Source organism: Megalops cyprinoides, chromosome 22 (genome assembly GCF_013368585.1).
Source record: "Megalops cyprinoides isolate fMegCyp1 chromosome 22, fMegCyp1.pri, whole genome shotgun sequence".
NCBI classification, from domain to species: domain Eukaryota; kingdom Metazoa; phylum Chordata; class Actinopteri; order Elopiformes; family Megalopidae; genus Megalops; species Megalops cyprinoides.
This window is the reverse complement of record NC_050604.1, coordinates 20,193,442-20,214,647: the sequence shown is the minus strand read 5'-3', so window position 1 is coordinate 20,214,647 and position 21,206 is coordinate 20,193,442. Positions and strand designations below refer to the sequence as shown.

General features: G+C 42.1%; 1 protein-coding gene across 2 annotated transcripts in view; it reads left to right on the top strand.

The window, feature by feature from the left end:
* The window catches only part of npnta (nephronectin a), a 39,610-nt gene that overhangs the window by 1,504 nt on the left and 16,900 nt on the right, over nucleotides 1-21,206 (top strand). Inside the window, exons 2-4 of one of the 2 annotated variants that reach the window (XM_036517070.1) lie at nucleotides 4,799-4,899; nucleotides 8,619-8,669; nucleotides 11,962-12,054. In XM_036517070.1, the coding sequence (XP_036372963.1) occupies nucleotides 4,799-4,899; nucleotides 8,619-8,669; nucleotides 11,962-12,054 (245 nt within the window). The remainder of the gene's footprint in view (nucleotides 1-4,798; nucleotides 4,900-8,618; nucleotides 8,670-11,961; nucleotides 12,055-21,206) is intronic. The other variant, XM_036517072.1, reaches the window with a different exon arrangement.

The following is a 21,206-nucleotide window of genomic DNA, read 5'->3' as shown; positions in this document are numbered from 1 at the left end:
GACTGTGGATTAGTTGCATCTTTCCCCGCATGACGCCTCTCGTTTAGGATCTGGCCTGGGTGAATTGGATTGGGTACCAGCAAGCAGTGCTCCGGAGAACGTACCCAGAATTTCATACCTTACAAATTGAGTTCGAAATCGTTTACAGCCAGCAAGCGCGCGTGCAAGGCACATACAACAATGGTCTTATTTGTCTGTGTAAGCCCACCCCACATGGCTCTATAAATTTACGCAATAATCAAGTTTTCGCTGCGAAAAAAAGGCGATTAAACTTAAGTAGCGGCAGCGGTTCCACCGGCTGAACACAGAAATGCAGGAGGGCGTATGTGCGCGGTGCTGGAAATCCGGAGGGAACTTTTCCGATGATCCCGTTTGAGTCTACGACGTGTCTGAGTATCTTAAAGACCGCGGCCCACGGTCTGCTGAAGTGTAATGGTATTTCATCAAGTGTAGGGCCAACCGTAATGAGCATTCAGATTAACCCAGCGGCATACGTTATTAATGGCAGAACTGATGGAGCGAGGTTGTCACATGGGCCATTATTTGCCAATTTCCCTGGTTATAAACCTGCTTCACTGCCTCAATCTAAATTCATAGAAAGAATATCCTCTGAGAATACTCTGAGAGAAACCCATTTATTATAAACAGAGATTCAGCATGGCTGTGTGAGGTGAGGTGTTTAATGGGCCAATTTCTTGAGAGAAAGTTGGTCTGGAAAACCCAGTGCTGAAGATTTTTTGACAAGACTGCAATTTTAATGAATACTGAAAGTAATCACAATCGTATTATAATTATTAATCAATAACAATCTTAGCTTCAAATTCAGTTTTATGTCATATTGGATATTTCTGTGATGATTGTCAATGTGAATAACATGAAAAGTGGTAGTAGGCATCTTTGGACATGTAAGCACAGTGTATTGTTTGTGTAAGTCTTTTGACATTTCTCCAAAGAACAATACTCATCTGCAGCCTGAGAGTGGGTTACTAAAAATTAACATACCCCAGATGATGGAAATTACCTAGAGTTTTTAATTTCCTGATGATGTAATTGAATGTGTGACTGATCTCCTATTTCCAGTTGGTTCATGTTTGTCTTTCACATTGTGGATAAAAAAACTCCTGTTGGAAGCATAACTCTTTGACATTACACTCAGTGCTAATGCTGGCTTTCAGTGTCATCTCTAAGGACACAGTGTTTTTTTTTTATAAGTGCAGATCTTACCAAATGAAATCAGAGAGAATAAATCTTTGGCTTCTCTTGCGTTTTTCTTTTTTGCATTGTTCTCAAACATAGTTGAATGAGAGGAGCTTTTTGTCTTGTGTTTATTGAGAGATTAAGGGGGTAATGTCACCGAGATGCAATGCTAAACACCTGCTAGATCTTTCTCTCTCTCTCTCTCTCTCTCTCTCTCTCTCTCACTCACACACACACACACACACACACACACACGCACACACACACCTTAAGTGCAGGGTAGTCACTCTCCACCTGGCAACTGAAGCAATGACTGCTGTTACTGAGGAAATTTGCTCACTTCAGTTTTTTCGTGGTCAAACCAATTTTGCTGCTGTTATTGACAGGCAATGGGGGGCTCATCTTCAGCGTTTCATTGCCGTTCCCCTCATTTGAGCCATTAGGGACTGCAGGGAAGACTCTGTTTGCTGTTCTTCATAAAAGCTTTACAAAAGGCCCTAGAAGGCTGAGAATTTCTCTAGTTTGTACAAAGCCAGAGCCATCAGAGAGAAGGCTATAAATTTAGAAATGCAAATGAAACCCACATTTTATATAACATGCACACATGATGTTTGGTTAATGAATTCGGGCCTACATGTGTATGTGCTGAGCACAAATATTGTACAGCACAACACAGCATAATGGCTGATACATTATAATGAGAGAGTCACAAATTTATACAATATGCAAAGAGAGCATGTCAGAAAGTACGCCTTAGATATTAAACTACCGGTTTAACAGCCCTACAGAAATGATAGTGAAGAGCATAGGTGTTTCTGACAGCCATGTGGGTCCATACTTTGTCATCTGAGTCAGATTTATGAGGCTGCAGTGGAAGTGTGGCTCCCCGACTTCCCCATGGGCTGGTAGTACAACTTGCTGTGACAGTCTTGTTGCTGGATTAAACGAATCGGTCACTTTCACAGCCTGGCATCTGGCTTGTGCATGCACGCGCGAGTGTGCCAAGCGTGCCTCCGTACAGGTACGTGAGCGAGTGTCTCATTCATTGTTTATTTCGGTATCGGCGCGTCAGCGGATGCATTTTTGAGGCAGCAGACCGCTCCATCGGTACGTGATGATTCACTCCTGGCTGTTATAAGATACACTCCTGGCTCATTTGCATTGCCTGTTCCCGATGCCCAACCATCGGATCGTGTTGCAGCTTAGCCCCGAAATCGCTGCGGGTGATTGTATTACCATAAGTTTTCAGCTGGCAAGTTGACATTGTTATTAGACCTGAATGCTCATTCATTTTGTTGGCTCATGAAGAATCACCTCCGATTGCCATCCACACTGTTGTTTAATTATTAATACTGTGATGGAGCGTTTTCCTACATACACTTACTGCCAGGAGTCATACTCAAAGTATCGCTTGCAACAGCATAATTATATTATATTTATATTAACATTGTATTCCTAATGGGGCAGCAGTGTAGTGTAGTGTAGTGGTCAAGGAGCAGGACTCATACCCAAAAGGTTGCCAGTTCAATTCCCCACTGTTGCTGTGTCCTTGGGCAAGGTACCTAACCCACAATTGCCTCAGTAAATATCCAGCTGTATAAATACATACGTAAAAAAGTGTAACCAATGTAAGTCACTCTGGATAAGAGCATCTGCTAAATGCCAAAAATGTAATATTAATTACTATATAGGACCACACCACCGGGTGTACTGTATATTGAGTGTAATGTCATGTGGACAGTGTGTGTGCACAGTGACTGTGAGGTGCAGGCCGGCGTTACACGCTCAGCGTGTTTGCGGGTTGTTTGTCCCCCCCCCACCCCCCCAAGAGGCAGCAGACAAACAGTTTCTCATGGGGTGTCAGTCCCAGTTACAGCTTTCAGTCAGCGTTCCGGGGAATTGAGTGGCAGCAGGGAAGCATTAGCATTTCAGCGGCTGGCGATGGGCGGTGAGCGAGAGTGGAGGGACGCTTGAAGCGTGCGCTGAATGTGTGATGTCGCTCCGCTTCAGTTTCAGGAGTGCGGCGATGAAGTGGGCCTATGGGGTGGCAGTGCGGTTTAGTGGTTAAGGAGCAGGACTTGTAATTGAAAGGTTGCCGGTTCGATTCCCCATGGGGGCACTGCGGCTGTGTTCTTGGGCAAGGTAATTAACCCACAATTGCCTCAGTGAATATCCAGCTGTGTAAATAGATAACATTGTAAAAACCTGCAATTGATGTAAGTTGCTCTGGATAAGAGCATCTGCTAAATGCCAATAATGTAATGTAAGTACACAGGTGGTCACAATTGTGAACTACACTGGAATGTGACCTTGTTGTTCAGTTCAGATCCATTTTCTTTATATCGCTGCTGAATTCAGTGTGGTGTCATCATTGTCAAACTTTTGCCAAATTGTTGTTGTGTGTTTTCCCGTACTCCCTCAAAGCACATAATTTTGTCCCTCTTAATGATACAATAGTAAGACATCGATTGATGGATTAGTGACTGATGTATGGTAGTATACCTGGCTTCCCTTGTCAAGTAAACTTGTGGTAGGGCTTGAATAGTGTTATGCTCATACTCACTGGTCTGGGAGTGTTGTTATCCTATCTGGCAATGCTGCTCATTCAACTTGAATGAATACACTCATGTTCTGTTGTGGTGGCAGTCGCTCTGGATAAGAGCATCTGCTAAATGAATGTAATGTAATATAATGATTGACAGTTTGTAGAATGATGAGCAGTTACTGCTACTAGGCACAGAATTTGTTTGACTGGCATGATGCAATGCAAGGATATGGCTTCTATTTTGATCAGATGCCCCCCCCCCCCTAATTAATTTTGCTGTTGCTCCTTCCACCTTCAGATAAATTCATTTCCCCGTGCGACGGCGTTGCCACCTGGAGCAGCTGCGTGGGAGCTGTGTGAGATTACAGCGCGGCCCGCGCTAACATTCGTTCGGTCTCTATCCCTTTCACTCATCCGTTTCCCTCTGCCAATGACAGGTGCTCCAGGGACCGAGATAAAAGTGACACTGACCCAGCGACGGAGACGGGGACACGGTGTTCCCGTCTGATCGTATCGGCCCGCGGTACCTGCATAGACTCAGATCCTGACATCACAAAGCCATTAGACCGAATCAGCCCTCTGATACCATTTGGGGCGGGCGACATCTGGGGATGTCTGTTTTATCAGCTCGTTCATTACAGAGGAGGAGAGGGCTGCTTCTCCTGACTCAGTGTTTTCACAGGTCGTCCAAAATAACAAAGGAAGGGAGAGGGATTACGCCAGGGTCTCTCAGTTTCCTTGTTTGTTTATATGGCTGTGTTGTTGATTCAGACCTCCAAGTGCAGCCTGCTTTTGAACACCGTCCAGTGTATACATTTCTATTTATTGTGAAAATTAGGGGATTACAGGGAGTATTGGATGCATACTGGCAGCGTGAGAAAGGGCGCAGTGGGGGGAAAAAAAAAACAGCAACAAAAATCCTGCATTTACTGGATATGGCAGGCGAAAAAAAAAAAAAAAAAAACTCTTTTGTGAGTGTATTAAAGCCGGTGCTGATGGAGCTGGCGCGGTTGAGTGTTTTATTGGCTGTGAACCGACGGTGTCTCTGCCCAACAGGTGGCCCCGGCAGATGGCCTCGTCCAATGGACTGTGCCGTTACGGGGCGAGGATCGACTGCTGCTGGGGTTGGACGCGGCGCTCCTGGGGCCACTGCCAGCGTGAGTGCTGCTGCTTTCGGGGGGCGGCGAAAAACAATAAAAAAAAACGGGGCCTAGCTGGGGGGCTTCTACTCTCGACTGCTGCTTTTTTTACCTTACTGGCCTAGTCTAAACATCCACACATCTGTAACTTGGGGGCTTTCGGGTACATATTACACACACACACACGCTCACACAAGCGCACAGAAATGATACTTGGCTACAGTGGTGCGGGATTACCTTTGGGGAGCAATTGACTGGCATAGCACGCTGGTGTGTAAACAGACACAGTTGTGCTGTGATATAGCCTGGTTGTCATTTGAAAAATGAGGCAGAAATGCTTTCTTCTTTAATATCAGGCATAGTTATTAGCTTTGAAGCAATGTTAAGGGTTTCCTTTCATCCAGCCAACCTTCTCTCTGAAATAGTGATGATGTTAGAGGAGAATCTGAACACTTGAGCCATAAGACAGTAGGACTCAGATTACAGATAGACGTAACTCCACTGTAGCAACTAATAGGCATGGTTGTGTATAATAATCTTTGAGCACTGACTGCATTAAGATACTCATTGTTCAAAGGCTGTACAAGAGATCAGATCAAATCCAAAGAACAGTCGGTCATATCATAAGATTTGTGTTGGTTTTATGGTGGACTAGGATACAGAGGACGTGCAAAACTTGCTCAGATTCTTAGACAACAGGCCTTAGGAATATTTATACAATTCCCTTACATTCCCTTATGTCAAAGTTTTAACTTTTGTAGTTCAATGGGGCGTGAGTTGTTGTAACACCACCTATTTCAAAATACCAAGAAAGTGGTCACAGCTTGGCATAAGTATATTTCTTGATGTGTCTTGGCTTAAATGCAGGCCCAACCGGTAGAGCAGTGACTGTGGTGAGGGACTCTGCATGGCTGCCGCACATGATGTTTCAGGGACACTTGCTTGCTAGGGAAGTGTGTCACATTAGCTTATGCACACATTCGGAAAAGAGCCCACACTGCATGCTGCAATAATCGCTTAGGAGCCCTAACTAATCATCAGCGCTTTCTCAGACCATGTGACAGCCTGTGTCATGTGATACGCTCTTAAAGTCACGGTTCTGACGCACAAACTGCCGTGTCACCTGTTACGCGTTCATCTACATTTTCATGTGTTGTTAAATATGCTGCTGTTGATGCTGTGCTTTTCCCCCTGCTTCCTGTACTGCAGAATACGAACAAACGCCAGCACTGATCCCGTCAAAGGTGTTTAATTGTCTGGGAAATAAGTGTTTCTATGTAGCTTCAGACCAAACAATACAGGCCTTGTTCATCAAGTTATGGTTCAGTGTTCCACTGTCTTAGATGAAGGAAGACCATGCATTCCGATGTGTATATACAGTACAATGACCGGGCCCTTTGAGTCACTGGGTCACAAATCTGTCAAATTAGCTTGTAACCCCTTGCCAGCTGACCTCGCCCCCCTCCCTTGGCCGTCTTTCACCATACGCGAAAAACAAGTGGTGGTAATGACATTCCAGCATAAAGCCCGTTTGAGAGATGGATCCAAAGTGGAGCCGGTCACAAGTGGCCCGGGTCTCCATCATGTGACAGAGTACTGCACGCAGGCTGCCTGGCTGTCCCCCATGGCGTTGGCGGGTGCATGTCCACGCTTTTTGGGGTATGGAGTGGATCAGACCTGGTCGCACCTTCCCATGCTATAAATAGAGCTTATGCAGTCTCCATTGCAGAAGCCCACAATTTCACCACCCTGCCTTTTTCTGACTGTATAAAAGCCTTTTTTTTTGTCCAGTATAAAAGTGATTGCCAGTAACAGCTCTTTCTGTGCCTCTTGTATTATCTTGGTAATCCTCAGGAGTGCACTGCATTTTATACTGCACATTGGATACTGTATATAATAGCGTCTGTTATCTGTTTACCACCAGATGCTGTCCATATACACTTGCAGAATAGGCCTATGTACTGTGCTCAGCATAATGGCTGTGGAATTAGAAGATTTGCCCGTACACAAAAAAGAAATAATAAAAACAACAAGTTATTTCCCAGGTAGTGAAGTATTTTTGATGGGATCTGTGCTTTTTAGTGAACATCTGTGTTGGGTTTTGTAAATGATGTGCTGAAATGTTATGTGTTGCATGTTGAATGAGTGCATCTAAAACCACCCCCCCCCCCCATCCCCTCCACCTCTGTCACCCACCACTTGTTTTAAGGTAACAGTATCATTTCCCCTCACACGGAATTATGTGCTGAAAGAAGGCGTAGAGCGCTGTTTGTTTTCGAACCACTCAAAGTGTTCACAACGAAAAAACCTATGCAGATCCCATTGTCGGGACTCAATGGGCTCCCTCCTCGGGTTCCCAGCCCTGATTGGTCAGACCGAGGTCGCCCTGCATTGCGGAGGTCGTTTGCGGCGCAGATTAGATCACCGCTATCCGGTTGTGGCTGTCCTGGCCGTTGAGCTTGGTGATCAGTTTGGGCGGCCGCTCGTAAAGAATGGAGAACCTAATGAATCGTTCACAAGTTTCAAGCCTCAGTAACTGATGTGGTCCAGCTTTGGGGCTGATTACAGAGGGGGTCCATTTGTACCACCTTGACATGCTATATAGCGATCTAAATTGGAGCAGACTTTCTTGTGCCAAACTGAAATAGAAACCATGCCCACAGTTTTGTTTTCTTTGCTGAACAGCCAAGATATTGATACTTTCTTAAAAATCAATGAAAAAAAAGTATTTTTTCCAAATACGTCTTTTCTGCTCAAACTGCAGAGATCTGTTTAGTTACAAAAAGAGGAACTCATTCACATGGGGCTGTAAGTATGGCTGATCACAAGGTGTCAAATGCGACCCATAAAATGACGAAGTGCTGTGGAGAATGAACCGGACAGAATGCAGAACATTGCAGGGCAGAGTCAGAATCTAATCCCATAAGTGCCATAGAGAAGCTGAAGATCTTTCAAACACATCCTATTATGGCTGTCCTGGAGACATGATCTGGGTCTGAACTGGGAGATTAAGCCCCGTATAAACTCTTCCTGTTCTCGGCTTTGATCCCGCACGGAATGCGGAAATCCACCTTGGTTCTGGGACCGTTCACCACTGTGACAATCTAAATGACGCCATGAAGAATACACAAAACATCCCGAGTCAGGATAAAACTGCAGTCTAAATAAGGTAAAAAGTTAAGTTAAAAAAAAAAACAACAACAGATGGATGTAATTGAAGGACAAAAAACCAAAAGTCTGGTAGTTCTGGGGAAAAACGTGAAATGTGACTATAGACATTTTTGGGTCCTCTTCCACCTTTTTCGAAGATAAAATAACAGAAAAAAAGAACAGATACTGTGTCCTTAAAATGTGGTGGTCATAAGTTTTTTTAATTTTTCAGTGGTATAGGAAAATCTGGATATTAGTGAAAGTGCTTTCTTACAACAAAAGCGCATGAAAGAAGAAATCAGTCATTTGTTACCACAAAGCCTTTTAACTGCCAGGAGACAAGGCACTAATATTTCATGTTTAAATCTATACATATGCGCTAGGTAATGCCTTTGAAATGTAAGATGAAAGTAGGCCTGTGTGTGGTTTTTTATGCTGTGTATGTGTGTGCCTATGAGACTGTTGGTGTTTGTAAGGTTTTAGGAATGCTTGCTTGTCAGGAGACCAAGTACAGCCTCATTTCATGTTTTCTTTTTTTTTGTGAAGAAAAAGCCTGGAATTTCTTTTTTTGGACATTTGTTTTGCAGCTCTCTTCGTCTTAAGGCACAGGGTAGTCGGGATAAGGTGCCTGCCCCAAGGTTAGCTCAACATATTTCTTGAAATAATCTTGGCAAGTTGTGCCCTGAAGGCACGTCCTCTGGATCCTGGGTTAACCCATTATATTTAGCTCCCCTCCAGCAGTAAATACTTCTCCCTTCTCAATCCCCTGCAAACACGTTGCACTTTTCCAACACCACTGTTTGCGTCAACACGAATCAGAATGAAATGAATGTGAACCTTTGCAATGAATGTGCTTTTTAGTTGTAGTTTTCCTGCAGTTTTCCTAGCCATTTACTTCCTGCCAAATACGGTGCTCGCAAGAACAAGGCCCTGTTCACACAGTACCTACACTGTGCACATAGTGTGAACATAGAGCAGATGTATGGTGTGTAATGTATGGCACGTAAGAAACACTGAACATAATGCGTGTTTAAATGATGTCATTTCCTGGGCTGAACATTGCTTATTTGTTATGAGTACTAGCTGTACTAGATGTTCTCACTGAAACACTGAGAGAGGCTCAGTTTTTTAAAACTTTTTTTTTTTTTTTTTTTTTTGTGAGTGATGTGATGCAGTCAGTTGAGGATAAACAATTGAAATGCAAGCAGTCCAAAAAGCCCCAGCGGCTGGAGGAGGTTTTCTCAAGGAGGGTAGTGGGGATGCATTTCAAGATTGGGCGTGTCCCGGAGTTACCTAGAGAATATGAGCAATATCAGACACGTGAGCCTGTGTGACCTGGAGGGGACGTTTTTAGGACGAGATGCCTTTCAGTGAGGCAAATGACTACAGGGTATGTCCTGCCATCTTGCCAGGCGCTTTATTAAAAGAAGCGGCCCTTCTGTGAACCGAGCGAGGGGTTGGAGCTCTACCGAGCATGCCCCTTCTCTGCTCCCACCACATAAACGCGTATAAATAAACCCTTACTCATAACCGCACCATATTGCCTGTATTAATAAATGATTCCATTGGATTTACCCGCGAATCATCTGACCAGATAAGGAGTCCACCATGGATAAACTTTCAGCACTGTAAGTTTATAGGTTTCCCTATTTGGCAGAGTTGGCCCCACCACCAAATTAGGGCTTATGATGTCCTTTGTACTTTTACCCTTCTAGTTAATCAACACTTTAATCTTGTGACCGGGGCTTTAACAGTCTGGCTTTCAACGCCCTATCTTAGATCATAGCTTTAAAAGTAGGTTAACAGGGTCTCGATTAGATTAGACAATCCAATAAAGTGGAATGAGGTTCATGATATTATCTTTTTAAAGTAAAAAAGTGTCTGCTAATGCCATTGAATTCACATTGAATAATGGCTCTTAACAGAAAGACGATCTTCAGTCTACATCAACCAAAAAAAGACACAGGCTCAAGCTTGACTGGTTTTTACAACTATGAATGAATGGCCAGTGCAATCAATAACCATTATACGCCTAGGGTTTATTTATGTTTCACACCATTAGAGTGTAACTTTAGAGAGCACTGTATCAACACAAACACAGACAACCACATACCACCCCCCACCCCCCCCCACACACACACACACCTCCACCCACACACACACATACATGCACGCAAGCATAGACACACGCACAGTTACTTGTCTTTGTGGTCCAAAAAGAAAGCAACATTCCTTACAGGGTATCCACTGAAAAGAATGTTCGGCAGAACTCACTGCTGAGGTAGCGATGACATCATCAAACATAACAAGTCAGCACCTGGCCACTTTAAGTTGACAAATGGGACCAATACCTGAACTCAGGCCTTCTCTCCCACTAGTTTAGAAGCCTTAGAACGACAGTAGTGCACTGATTCCAAAATACCCATCAATAGATTTAGCAGCTGAGATCAAAATAAAAGTAAATGCATTTTTTTCCCAGATCTACTTTTCTGTAGCTAACCATGCATGCATTGAGCCATTTAACATATTACAACTATGTACAGTGAACAATGCATGTAAAGTACCATCCACAAAAACCACTGATTTCTGTTTAATTGCCACCACCCCCTTCACAACCTAACCTAACCTTATGTCTGTTCAGAATCTAACGCATATAGGATTTTTCATATCTGTTCATTTGTATTCAGAATTATTAATTGTGTTTGTTTCAGGTACAGGACAACTTTCCATAATATTGATTTATTTACTTTGCAGTGCCGATTGAAATGCACACCAACAATTCATGTTTATTTCACACTGAAGGTGTAGCCTTCTGCTAAGCGTATTATTCTGTATCCAAACGACTGGAATAATTAATTGTTCAGATTGCCCCCGTATTATGACAGACTTAATGATGCTTTTAATGGCAATTAGAAACACTTGGCTGGAACCCTCTCATAAGCCACGCTTAGCATGCGGTCGCGATCACTGGGAACTAGACGAGTCGAGTCTACAGCGTTCGGCTAAGAACGATACCGTTAAGGTGTACAATGCTCGCGTATACCGTTTGCACCATTCAAAGACTCACCTTACAACAGTGTGTTTTCTCCTGTGTTTAGAGAGTTCAGTCACAGTGAGAGTCATTAGCATGTCACTCAGTTGTCATTATCTTCCCAAACGCTTTAAAATCATCTGACGTAATATATTAAATGATAGCGCAAAGGACCGTATGTAACCCATAATGCCTGAAATACGGACCCTGACATTTGCTAATAAACATCTGGATTATAATGAAGACTGTAAGAGTTTCAACTATGGAAATGAATGGCCTGGAACACAGAAACATAGTGTATTTATTGCAGAAAATACAGCATGTGCATTATGCATATGGTAGCTTGTTATTTTGTTGTTTTGAAGGGATGTCTATCACCAAGGAAAGTAAGGCATATTTGGGCTGAGCTGCATATAGCAGCTGTTTGAATTCTCCATAAGTTTGTCTCTTTTTCCACATTATTCATCTCATATCTCCATGCTGTGTATCAGTGGGTCATAAACTGACCCTGGAACCCCCTTAAACATTCATTACCCATCAAAAAATGAAGAAAGAACTTCTGTTTACTGTTGAATAATTGACTATTTGAATACTTCACCTATCTGTGTAGTATGCTATAATAACATAACAGTGCTGTTTGTTTCAGTTTGAATATATGCATAATGCTTAATTACACTGTAAAATATTTATTTATAATAATTATAATAATAATATAATAATTATTTTTTAGTTTATTATATTTTGTATTGAATTTCAGAGCACAATTTGAGCACAAATATATAATGTGCTGTTGCACACTGGCGTTGGGTTTATTGGGGCTTGATTTATTTATTATTTATTAAAATTATCAATCACTTGTGTGTCATTGGACGTCCCTTATCTTCCTCTCTGCCCTACAGCTGTCTGTCAGCATGGCTGTAAACACGGCGAGTGTGTTGGGCCAAACAAGTGCAAGTGCTTCCCTGGCTACACCGGAAAGACCTGTAATCAAGGTAGGCCAACGCTGGGGTGCCCGGGACTCCACGAGCGGTTATGCATTCTGCGGGTCCAAACTGACCGCAGTCTGCAGAGGGAGGGAAAGTGCCGTTCTCACCGCTGATTGTAACAGCAGGAGGGAGCGCTGGTATTACCCGGTGCCTCTTTCTCATCTCACACCGACAACAGCACTGAACTGCACAGGTGGGAAAAAAAGGAGTGTGTTATGCCTGGACACTCTGTCCCACCGTGATTACACTGTTCATGTGTAGGTGGTGTTCAGTGCAATATGCAGTGCAAACACTATAGAATTTACATGTTTGGCTGTGATGTTGTCATGTCATCTGCATGGGTTGCAAGACTAGGGAAACGGATCGGCATATAAGACATAAATGGGATAATAATTTACAATCACCAAATGAACCGTTCGATCAGGCATATGCATAGTGTGACTCTAAACCAGGTCCATGTTCAGATTACTAAAACACCTTTGTTGACATCTATTCAGCATGTACATTAATAGTGATTATTTCTGATTGTAAGAGGAACTTGATAACTTATCTTCAATATTACAATGCCTTAGGAAAAAAGACAAAGGGGAAATGATATTCCCCAAGTGTTTTGTTTAATAAACTATTGAGCTGTACAAGGCCAGCCAGAAGATTAATCATGCCTGATTTATGTATTACTTCTGAGATGACTGATGTAAAATATACGTATTAAAGTGCAAATTCTTGGCAAGCCAAAAAGAATTATCAAATGAATTATTGATACTTCAGATTGATGTGACATTGGTTCTGACTCCCGCAATGAGGGCTTGAAGGCTTGAATCATTGTTCTGTGCCATTGGCAGTCCTATAATTGAAGTTCCCTTGCCATACTTAAGCCAGTACATCCCCCTCCTTTCCAGAGCTGGGTGTAAAACTAGCTACCTTGAGGACTGTCCCATTCCTTAATGCAGTGATTGAAAGAAGCTTCATCAGCTTCATGTAGGTTCTCACTGTTACTCCCTCAGAAAAACTGTACTTCAATAGAAAATTGCTCAGTTCTGTTATCGATTTCAAACCTTTCATTTAACTTCATTTAAATCTTTGCTTAGCGCTCCTTAGCACAAAGGCAAAGAACTGTGCTTTGTACATTTAAGAGCTGTAATTAAATTTGGCATTTTATGCATCAAGTCATCTTTGTTAATTAAAGTCAATGCATGTTTTCAATGTTTATTCTTTGTAAAATGGTAATGATGCAAAAATACAGTATGTCATTTAGCTTACTTACTAGCTACATTATTTCCTTGATATCCTTTGATCCGGTTTAATGCTGAGGGAGAGCACAATTAATACCATTCACTGTCATTACTCATACAACAAATATACATTTTTCATGCACATGAATATTTGTAACTAAGTACATTTTAGGTTTTAACGAATAGTGCACTTAATCAACTGAAGCTTTACTTCACAACTAATTCTTTGATCAAAATTGATTGGGTTTAACCCTTTCATACATACATTCTAAACAACAGTTCTGGTACTTTTGGAAGTGAGCACTTTCCTCTGCATACACTTCAAAGAATGTTCTTCACTGCAGTTGCCTTTTTCCCCAATGATGATTTTAATAGTGGGATGGGATGTGAGATTATTTAGCAGTATTTAGCAGAGAGTATTTAGCAGCTGAATGTGAACTAGTTGGTAATATAGCTAGAGAAAATTACACGTTTAGCTAGCTAACAAGGCTGGTTTATGCGTGACTAGCAAGCTGGAAAGCTGTTTTTGACACGCTGGCTATGGTTGGAAAAGAGTAGATAGGGTAAACTGCAAGTCACTGATGAAATCCACAGAAAAATGATGTTCAGATGAATAGATCATCTAGAGCTGTGAGCCAACAAGACTACTAGTGGTAGAACTGAAATGAAGTTGGAGAAGGTGGAGATTGACACTGTCCAAGAGAAATTGTTTTTTGTTTGTTAAATCCGGCAGTCAGGGAAAGGCAAATGTCAAAATACACAGAAATGCTTTCAAGTGTAACAAACCTACCACAAACATACCCCAAACAACTACAAAGGAGAATTCCAATTAAGCTATCATGTAATTGAATTAACAGGAACAAACAAATCATCTGATTTTTGACCAGATAACTAACAGTATAGCTGTAAAATACTGGGTACTAGAGCTATATTTAAAGCATGGCTGCTAGCACAAAATAATCCCATTCGAACACTCAGACACAAAATAATCCCATCTGAAAGCTCAGACATATCTCCCATCTCAAAGGTCAATGTAAGAGCTACCTAGCAGGCCACCCATCAAACAAATCTTTTTATCTGACAAAATGCTAGGCGATAGCTAGAGGTTTATGGAGTTTTCTGGTTTTAAAATGACAACATACAGGTTATAGACAACCGCTGCAGCCATCTCCATGGTTGTGTGGTAAAGATGTTTCCCTGATCATCCTTACAGATCCTAGTCCATGCTGCCCGTTAAACGTCACTCAGGTACATACTCAAATAAGGGGTTGGATAAATGAAGGCTCAGGTTGTTGGCAAATTGGGGCACATCCATGTCACCTGGGCGTGTTTTCCGATACTACAGTCAACTTTGTCTTTTACACACTCAGTACCATTGTACAGATGATCAGAGCCGGCTAAAGAGCTGGGGATTTCTTCTTATAAACCTCTTGTTAATAAGATATAGCAAACCTTTTTCCTGGGTAATATGGAGGGCAGATTATGCATATATCCAAATATATGGAATCACTCACAGAACTTCTGAAAACCTGTTCTAGTGAGGTCAGACAAGAAAGTATTACCTGAGGTGTCAGGCTGCACTGAAAAGGACAGATAAGCATTGGCTAAAATTATTAAAGGTTCCTTTCAATGGTGTAGCAGTAATTTGGGTGTATGAAATAGCTTTGGAAGGGCTGCCCCAAGACAGCAATTGGATAACATGTAATTAAAAGGCTGGAAAGAAATCCCTGGAGGAATGTGAAAATTAGCTATCTCATCTTTCTCTTTCAAGCAGGTTTATGCCACCTTGGTTAGATGCGGTCTTTGACAGCTTCACTCTACTTGATTGGTTGATGAATAAGCAAAGTGACTTCCACAAAGCACTCACATAGCCATTATCAATTTAATTACATTTACTGAACTAAATATGATTAAAACTGTCAAAGGCTTTCAAGAGCAAATGGTACATTAACTTTTGCATTGAGACATCGTTTGTCAGTTGAGTCTGGGACAGTACATTTGTTTGATTGAAAACTAATTTTGAACTACTGGAAAAGGTTATTTGTCGCAGTATTTCTTTAGAAAATATCCTTGACTGACATTGGGTCTTTGTGCATGGCAGGGCTCTTGCAGGTGTACCTTGGAATAGTTTCTGAATCAAACTTGCTGTTATAGTATTTTTCACACTTATTTTTTCTACAGTCATATGTCACTCATTTGTATTTTTGTTGTTTTGTGAATGATGTGTAATGATTCTCTTGTTTAGATGTATTTCAATTATTATTATTATTATTATACAAAAACAAGGAGAAGTATCCTGCAGTATTCCAGATAGAGTGCATCAACATACAGCAGCATTTAAACCTGCATGTTTCAAAAGCCCATTGGGTTTCTATCCACTACAGGTGCCCCATTAACCACTTGCTTAAAAACACATGCACAGGTGTTATTTGTTAATGTTTTTCTGACATAATCTGATTTGAAAAGCCATTTATATTTGCCACATGTTGAAATTATTTCTCCAATTCCAACAAATACCTTTCTGTATACATTAGAGGAAAATATGTTCATATACTCTCAGGCAAATGTTCTTGAGGAAGTGATCCCTCTATACCCACAAATGGCCAAAAAAAAGTTTTGGTTAACACTAGGTGTAGGTACCTGAGGGAGGGAAAGAGGCTTAAATTACAGCTGGTTAGCAGATGCTCATATCCAAAGCAATCGATATGGTTTACAGTTTTTACGTATCACCTATTTGTACGGCTGTATGTTTTCTGAAGGAGTTGGGGGGTACACCAGCAGTGGCCCACCTGAGAATCAAACCTGTAACCCTCAGGATATGAGCCCCAACGTGGGCTGGAAGACATGGGGCAAGACTACTGATGACTGCATCAGAGAGAGTTCGAATTGGAGCAATGCCAGAACACCCCAAAAAGACAAAAAAGTTCTGGAGACTCAGAGTTATGCAAGAACAGCTTATTTTTTTATCTTCCTTATATCCTCCTCACAGCAAGAACAAGTTCTCTTGCATTTGGGAGTATGAGCAGCACTTTTGTACTGTAACTAGATAATCCTCTAATATTCAGGCTATGCATGACATAAAATGGACAGTGCATTGATTTTTCAGGATAGCTTGCATAATTTTATAAGGGTTTTCATTTGGCTGCCGTCTAAGTATCTAATTATCTGTTTTCATGATCTTTTCTCCATAAAAGATGAAGTGTTAAGGGGTCATAAATGTGTCTGTTGTTAAGGAGCTGTGTTTCTTCACTGTGGACCACTTGAAAAATACTTGCTAGAAGATGTGTTTGAGGCACCCTGCTATCAGGGACTGATGAACTGAACAAATGAGAAAGTGAAATTAAACTGCGGTAAAACTGTTATCTGAGGGGGGAATTGTGATCATACAAAATGTGACTCCAAATTACAGCTTGAAAGAGAAGAATAAAAAAGGAACATCATTAACAGGTTAAAGTTCAACATTTAATGGCTTGCAAACAGTGTCTTTCAAGGCAATTCTGGTACATTTTTGTAATAATCATTGGACCATTTAAAAATATAACTTCACCTTAATTGTAAACGATTGCAGCCAGATGAACACTTCACTCATGGGGGGGGATGTTAGGAAGCAGATGGTCTCCATTTCCCAAAACAAATAAACTCATTAAGAATCTCACCCTGGTCAGAAGTGCTGTGGCGGAGGGAACCGTTTCTCCCTGACCGATCAAATCATTTTAATAAGGTGATTATTTCTGTAAGGCATTAATGAATACTTGCCTACCTACTGTGCTTTAGATCTTCTTTTGTGTTATTAAAGCCCTGCCGGGGGGAAATGACGATATAATGTTTTTATCAAGAGATGTAAGGCCTTAATAGACAGTGTTTGCTGTGCAGAACCCAGAGCTTTTTTTCTGTGTCGCCAAACATCAGCTCTTCAAACACGATTCTCCCTCCAAGCCTAAGTCAAGTATCCTCTCGTGCTGTGATTAGTCATTCTATTCCCTTCCCATTAGCGCAGATCACTGATCTCACCAGCAGCGCGGGCTTCTGGATTTAAACACGCGTAGCGCTCTCTTGAGCCGGCACAGATTTTTTGATTGTTTTGTAACTGATTCGGTGCCAAACAAATCCCCCCCCCCCCCACTGTTTAAACTGCTGCTTTGAGTCTTTTGTTTTTGTTTGTCTGAAGGCCGAGCCCTTGACCCGTTGTAGTTTTGGCGTGGTATTTATAAGTTGAATTTGACACACAGCTGCTAGGATTACAGTGGATCCAGTGCATGTCATCATATAATTAGCCATAACCCAACTGCATTGTCTGATTGCTATGCGTTTGACCTGATTGGTGTGGTGCCTGCCCCCCACTCCTGTCTCAAGGTCACACTATAGGCGCTGTCAGTCTGTTTAGACTTGGATGTTGAGAAGAGTTAGCAAAGGGTGCAGAGGCCAGTCAAAGTTGTCAGTTGACTAACAGGGATCTTTTTTTACAGCAATAATTAAACACTTTAACTGTGTCAACGTTTTGAAAATATCCTTGTCTTGGCTCATCACGTCTTAGGTTTAAAATGGCTGAATTCATGACAGCTACAGGGGGGGAGAGGAAATGCTTGCGGTCCCAAGTCACCGTTTTTAAAAAAAGGGCTCTTTTAGTGCATTGGCTGAAGAGGAAAACTGAGGGTGGGTGATATTCAGAGATGTTGGCCAGACAACCGTACCCTTACTGGATAATGTTACTCTCCCTCTCTGCAGTGTGGTATGGTGAGAGCTGTCTAACCCATGGGTGTTTCCGTTCACTCCTCTACCTGTGTTGCTGTCTTTTTTTCCCTCCCTCTTCCTGGCTCCTCGAGAAGACGAGGAAGAGTATTTAGCCCCAATATGGGACAGTCATCCTCCTATCTTTCTCCCCGCGGACCTCCAGCCAGCAGGTGTCGCTCCAGAGGGTGAGCTATTCCATCGACCGTGAGGCACCCCCTCCCGCTGCATGGCTCACCTCAAGTGAGACTGAATGCCTCCCTTCCTCTAGCGGATCCCAGAGCCTTGCTTGGGCAGCCAGAATGCCATGCCGAAAAGCCGAGCATGACGTGACATCAAGCACTGGCACCTTCCGAGTCCTTTTCAGCCCTTCTCTCTGAATCCATCTCTTCTTTTGACCCCCTTCAGCTCATTCTCATGAAAGCTCGATAAGGCTGCTGTGCTGTTCTTTATCACTTCTCCCTCTTTTATTATAGGGCCATAGTATGCGTATGTGCCTGTGCTCCTTGCTTTTGTCCTCTGATTAATTTGTTTTCTCTTGTTTCATGATAGCAGGTAGCAAAATATAGGTGGAAGGTGGAAAGGTGGAAATTTAGCTTTATGTTTTATGGAATTAAGGGACATATGATCACACTGTGTTTGAAGAAGCAGAGTGTTGGCACATGTGGAGGATGATAACCAGCAGTTGTGTCTGATTTTTTTTCCCTCTTATTTACATTACTGAGGACCTTTAAGCTTTGGAGTGTGTAAGCTGTCTTTACCTTGAAACAATGTTTGTGGAGTTGTAGAGTCTCATGTAGGGCCTAATTTGTAATGTTAACATAACCACAGACTTAAGAGAGGACCTGGTAGAGTCCAACTAGGTTACATTGACACGCTGTTCACCATAGAGCAGAATGAATGGTTTAGAAGTGTAATGACTCTGTGCTAAGGTTTCAAAGTAACTTTACAACTTCATAAACACAAACCTATTGCCAGTCTTAGGGCAGAAGGTACAGGAGGGACCCAGTGACATGGAAATAAATGCAAAAGGTGAATAAAAACCCCAGATGTGTTGTGAAGCTATTGGAGAACAGACCTTTAAGCCAACGATGCCTGTGAATGTCCAATTTGGTTTCCAAAATGGTTACACGGCGGACAAAGGGTCATTTTTGCGCTGACTTTTTCCACTGCAATAAAGCTGTTTAATTGAGTTATCTTCATCTCAACATGGTTCTAATGTTCTATCCCCCCTAGGTCAGAACAATGCGTAGAATTGTATCCAGCACTTATCGCGTATAAAGACCAGCACATTCCTCACCAGCGTCTTAAATTCTCCTCCCTGAGTGATAGCGGAGAGAGGGATGCGTAGCATACCACAGAGCAACCCGGTAATAAATCACTTCTCTTAATGCCTCAGCTAACGCCGTTTCAACAGTTCCTTTCCAGTGAAAATCCAGACAATGCTCCACACATCCCAGAGCGCGGCCCCCTCTGTCTGAGGGTGTAATCTGACTGCTATCTCTTTTGTCTTCATTTCAGAATCTCTTTCCCTCCCCTCTTCACAGAGAGAAAGACCTTGCTATGTGTTCAGCATGTGCTATTGCTCGGAGCTCTCTGCCTCAGTCTGCCCCCCTCCCCCCCCCCCAAGTGCTTTTTCTGTGGTTTTAGTCCAGTCTGGCTCAGGTGAAGCTCCATGCCTTCACAATGCTTATGTGCTGTTGTCTTGCCTCTCTGTCCACAGTCACTCTCGTTGTTGACAGGTGTGCAGCTTTTAGATGTGTGATGGTGAAAACACAATGGAAGTTGCCTTTACCAACAAGCTAATGTTCTTTCCATCTGTATTATTACCATGTTATGGTGAGACATGGCAAACTAGAAATAAGGGATAACCAAAGGCAACTAAGAAAATGAAGACTTGTAATTCATTATGGATAGTCAAGAGGATGTTGGTCATAAAGTGTTAAGGCATGTGAATGTTTGTCTCCTTACAAGACCTTCCATTTCAGCTGTTTCAAGCCTGTATTGTGCCAAAGTGAATAACAACTTAACTTTTTCACCATCTAATAATGATTTTTTTTCTTTCTTAGCTATAAATGAGAAAGTTCCATTATTATTTTATTTTTCTATGTTTTGTTTTACATAAGCAGAAAAAATGTAAACATTTTTTGAAATTGCAGTGTGTCAGATGTGGATGCTGTTTGACAGGTTGAAAGTGCCGAGAATTCTGTCATTTTGCTGCAATCAAAAGAGAAGGATTGTTTAACGGCCTAGATGATAACAACAACAGGACAGACAAACCCAAAGGAGTCCGTCTCTCCCAGTCACAGGACAAATCACTGCGTAATTGGACCTAAACTCGAAATCTCACGGACAAACTGCGAAGCCCACTTTTTCATCTCGTGGAAGATTGTGTCTTGTGGTGGAGGCACAAATTGGCCAGGCATGTGTGATGAATATTTCTGATGCCTCTTTCATTTTTACAGAATTCCAATTACAGTTGGGGTGTGCAATTCATCGAGGGGAAGTAGCAACAAAACAAGATTGGACAAAACGCTGCATTTTATTCTCTGTACCGTCTGTTCTCTGCAGCATTGCATTAGGCTCAGTTACGATGAAGCAGACCAAAGAAAGATCAGGGTCGCTGGAGGCTTCTCTTTGCTGGTCTGAACATCACGGTCCGTCCTGGCATTGTGACATAACCAGTACCCAAACGCATAATTTTCTCCGAGATAGCGTGACGGAGATTAGATGGATTTCCAAGTACTGATGGGTGTGGGACTCAGACAGCTCATTTCATTCGTGGGGTTTCAGGAAAATGGCCTCACCGCGCTGAAAAGTAATAGCTTGAATTGTGATGCCAAGGGACATGCTGTGAAAGAGATAGTGATCAATGTGCTAATCTCAGCCCTGCAGTGGCCCCCATCATGCACTCTCTGCAATGCTACAGACTGTCACAATTGGAGATAATTGCATTAGGGTCAGATTAAATTGAACCTCTAGACTGCTAATCACAAAATATAAACTGCTGGCGATCTCTAATACAATTTGCATCAGAACCAGCAGCCCTGAAACAAGTGGATATTTTTTGTATCATTTCCTGATTCAAGTTTTGATTCAGTTCTGCTCTAAAATCAGATTTAGCTACTTGAAAGTCGTCTTGGATTTCATGAACTGAGGGGCACAGGGACAGACTGCGATTGTTGGTCATTATTTCCA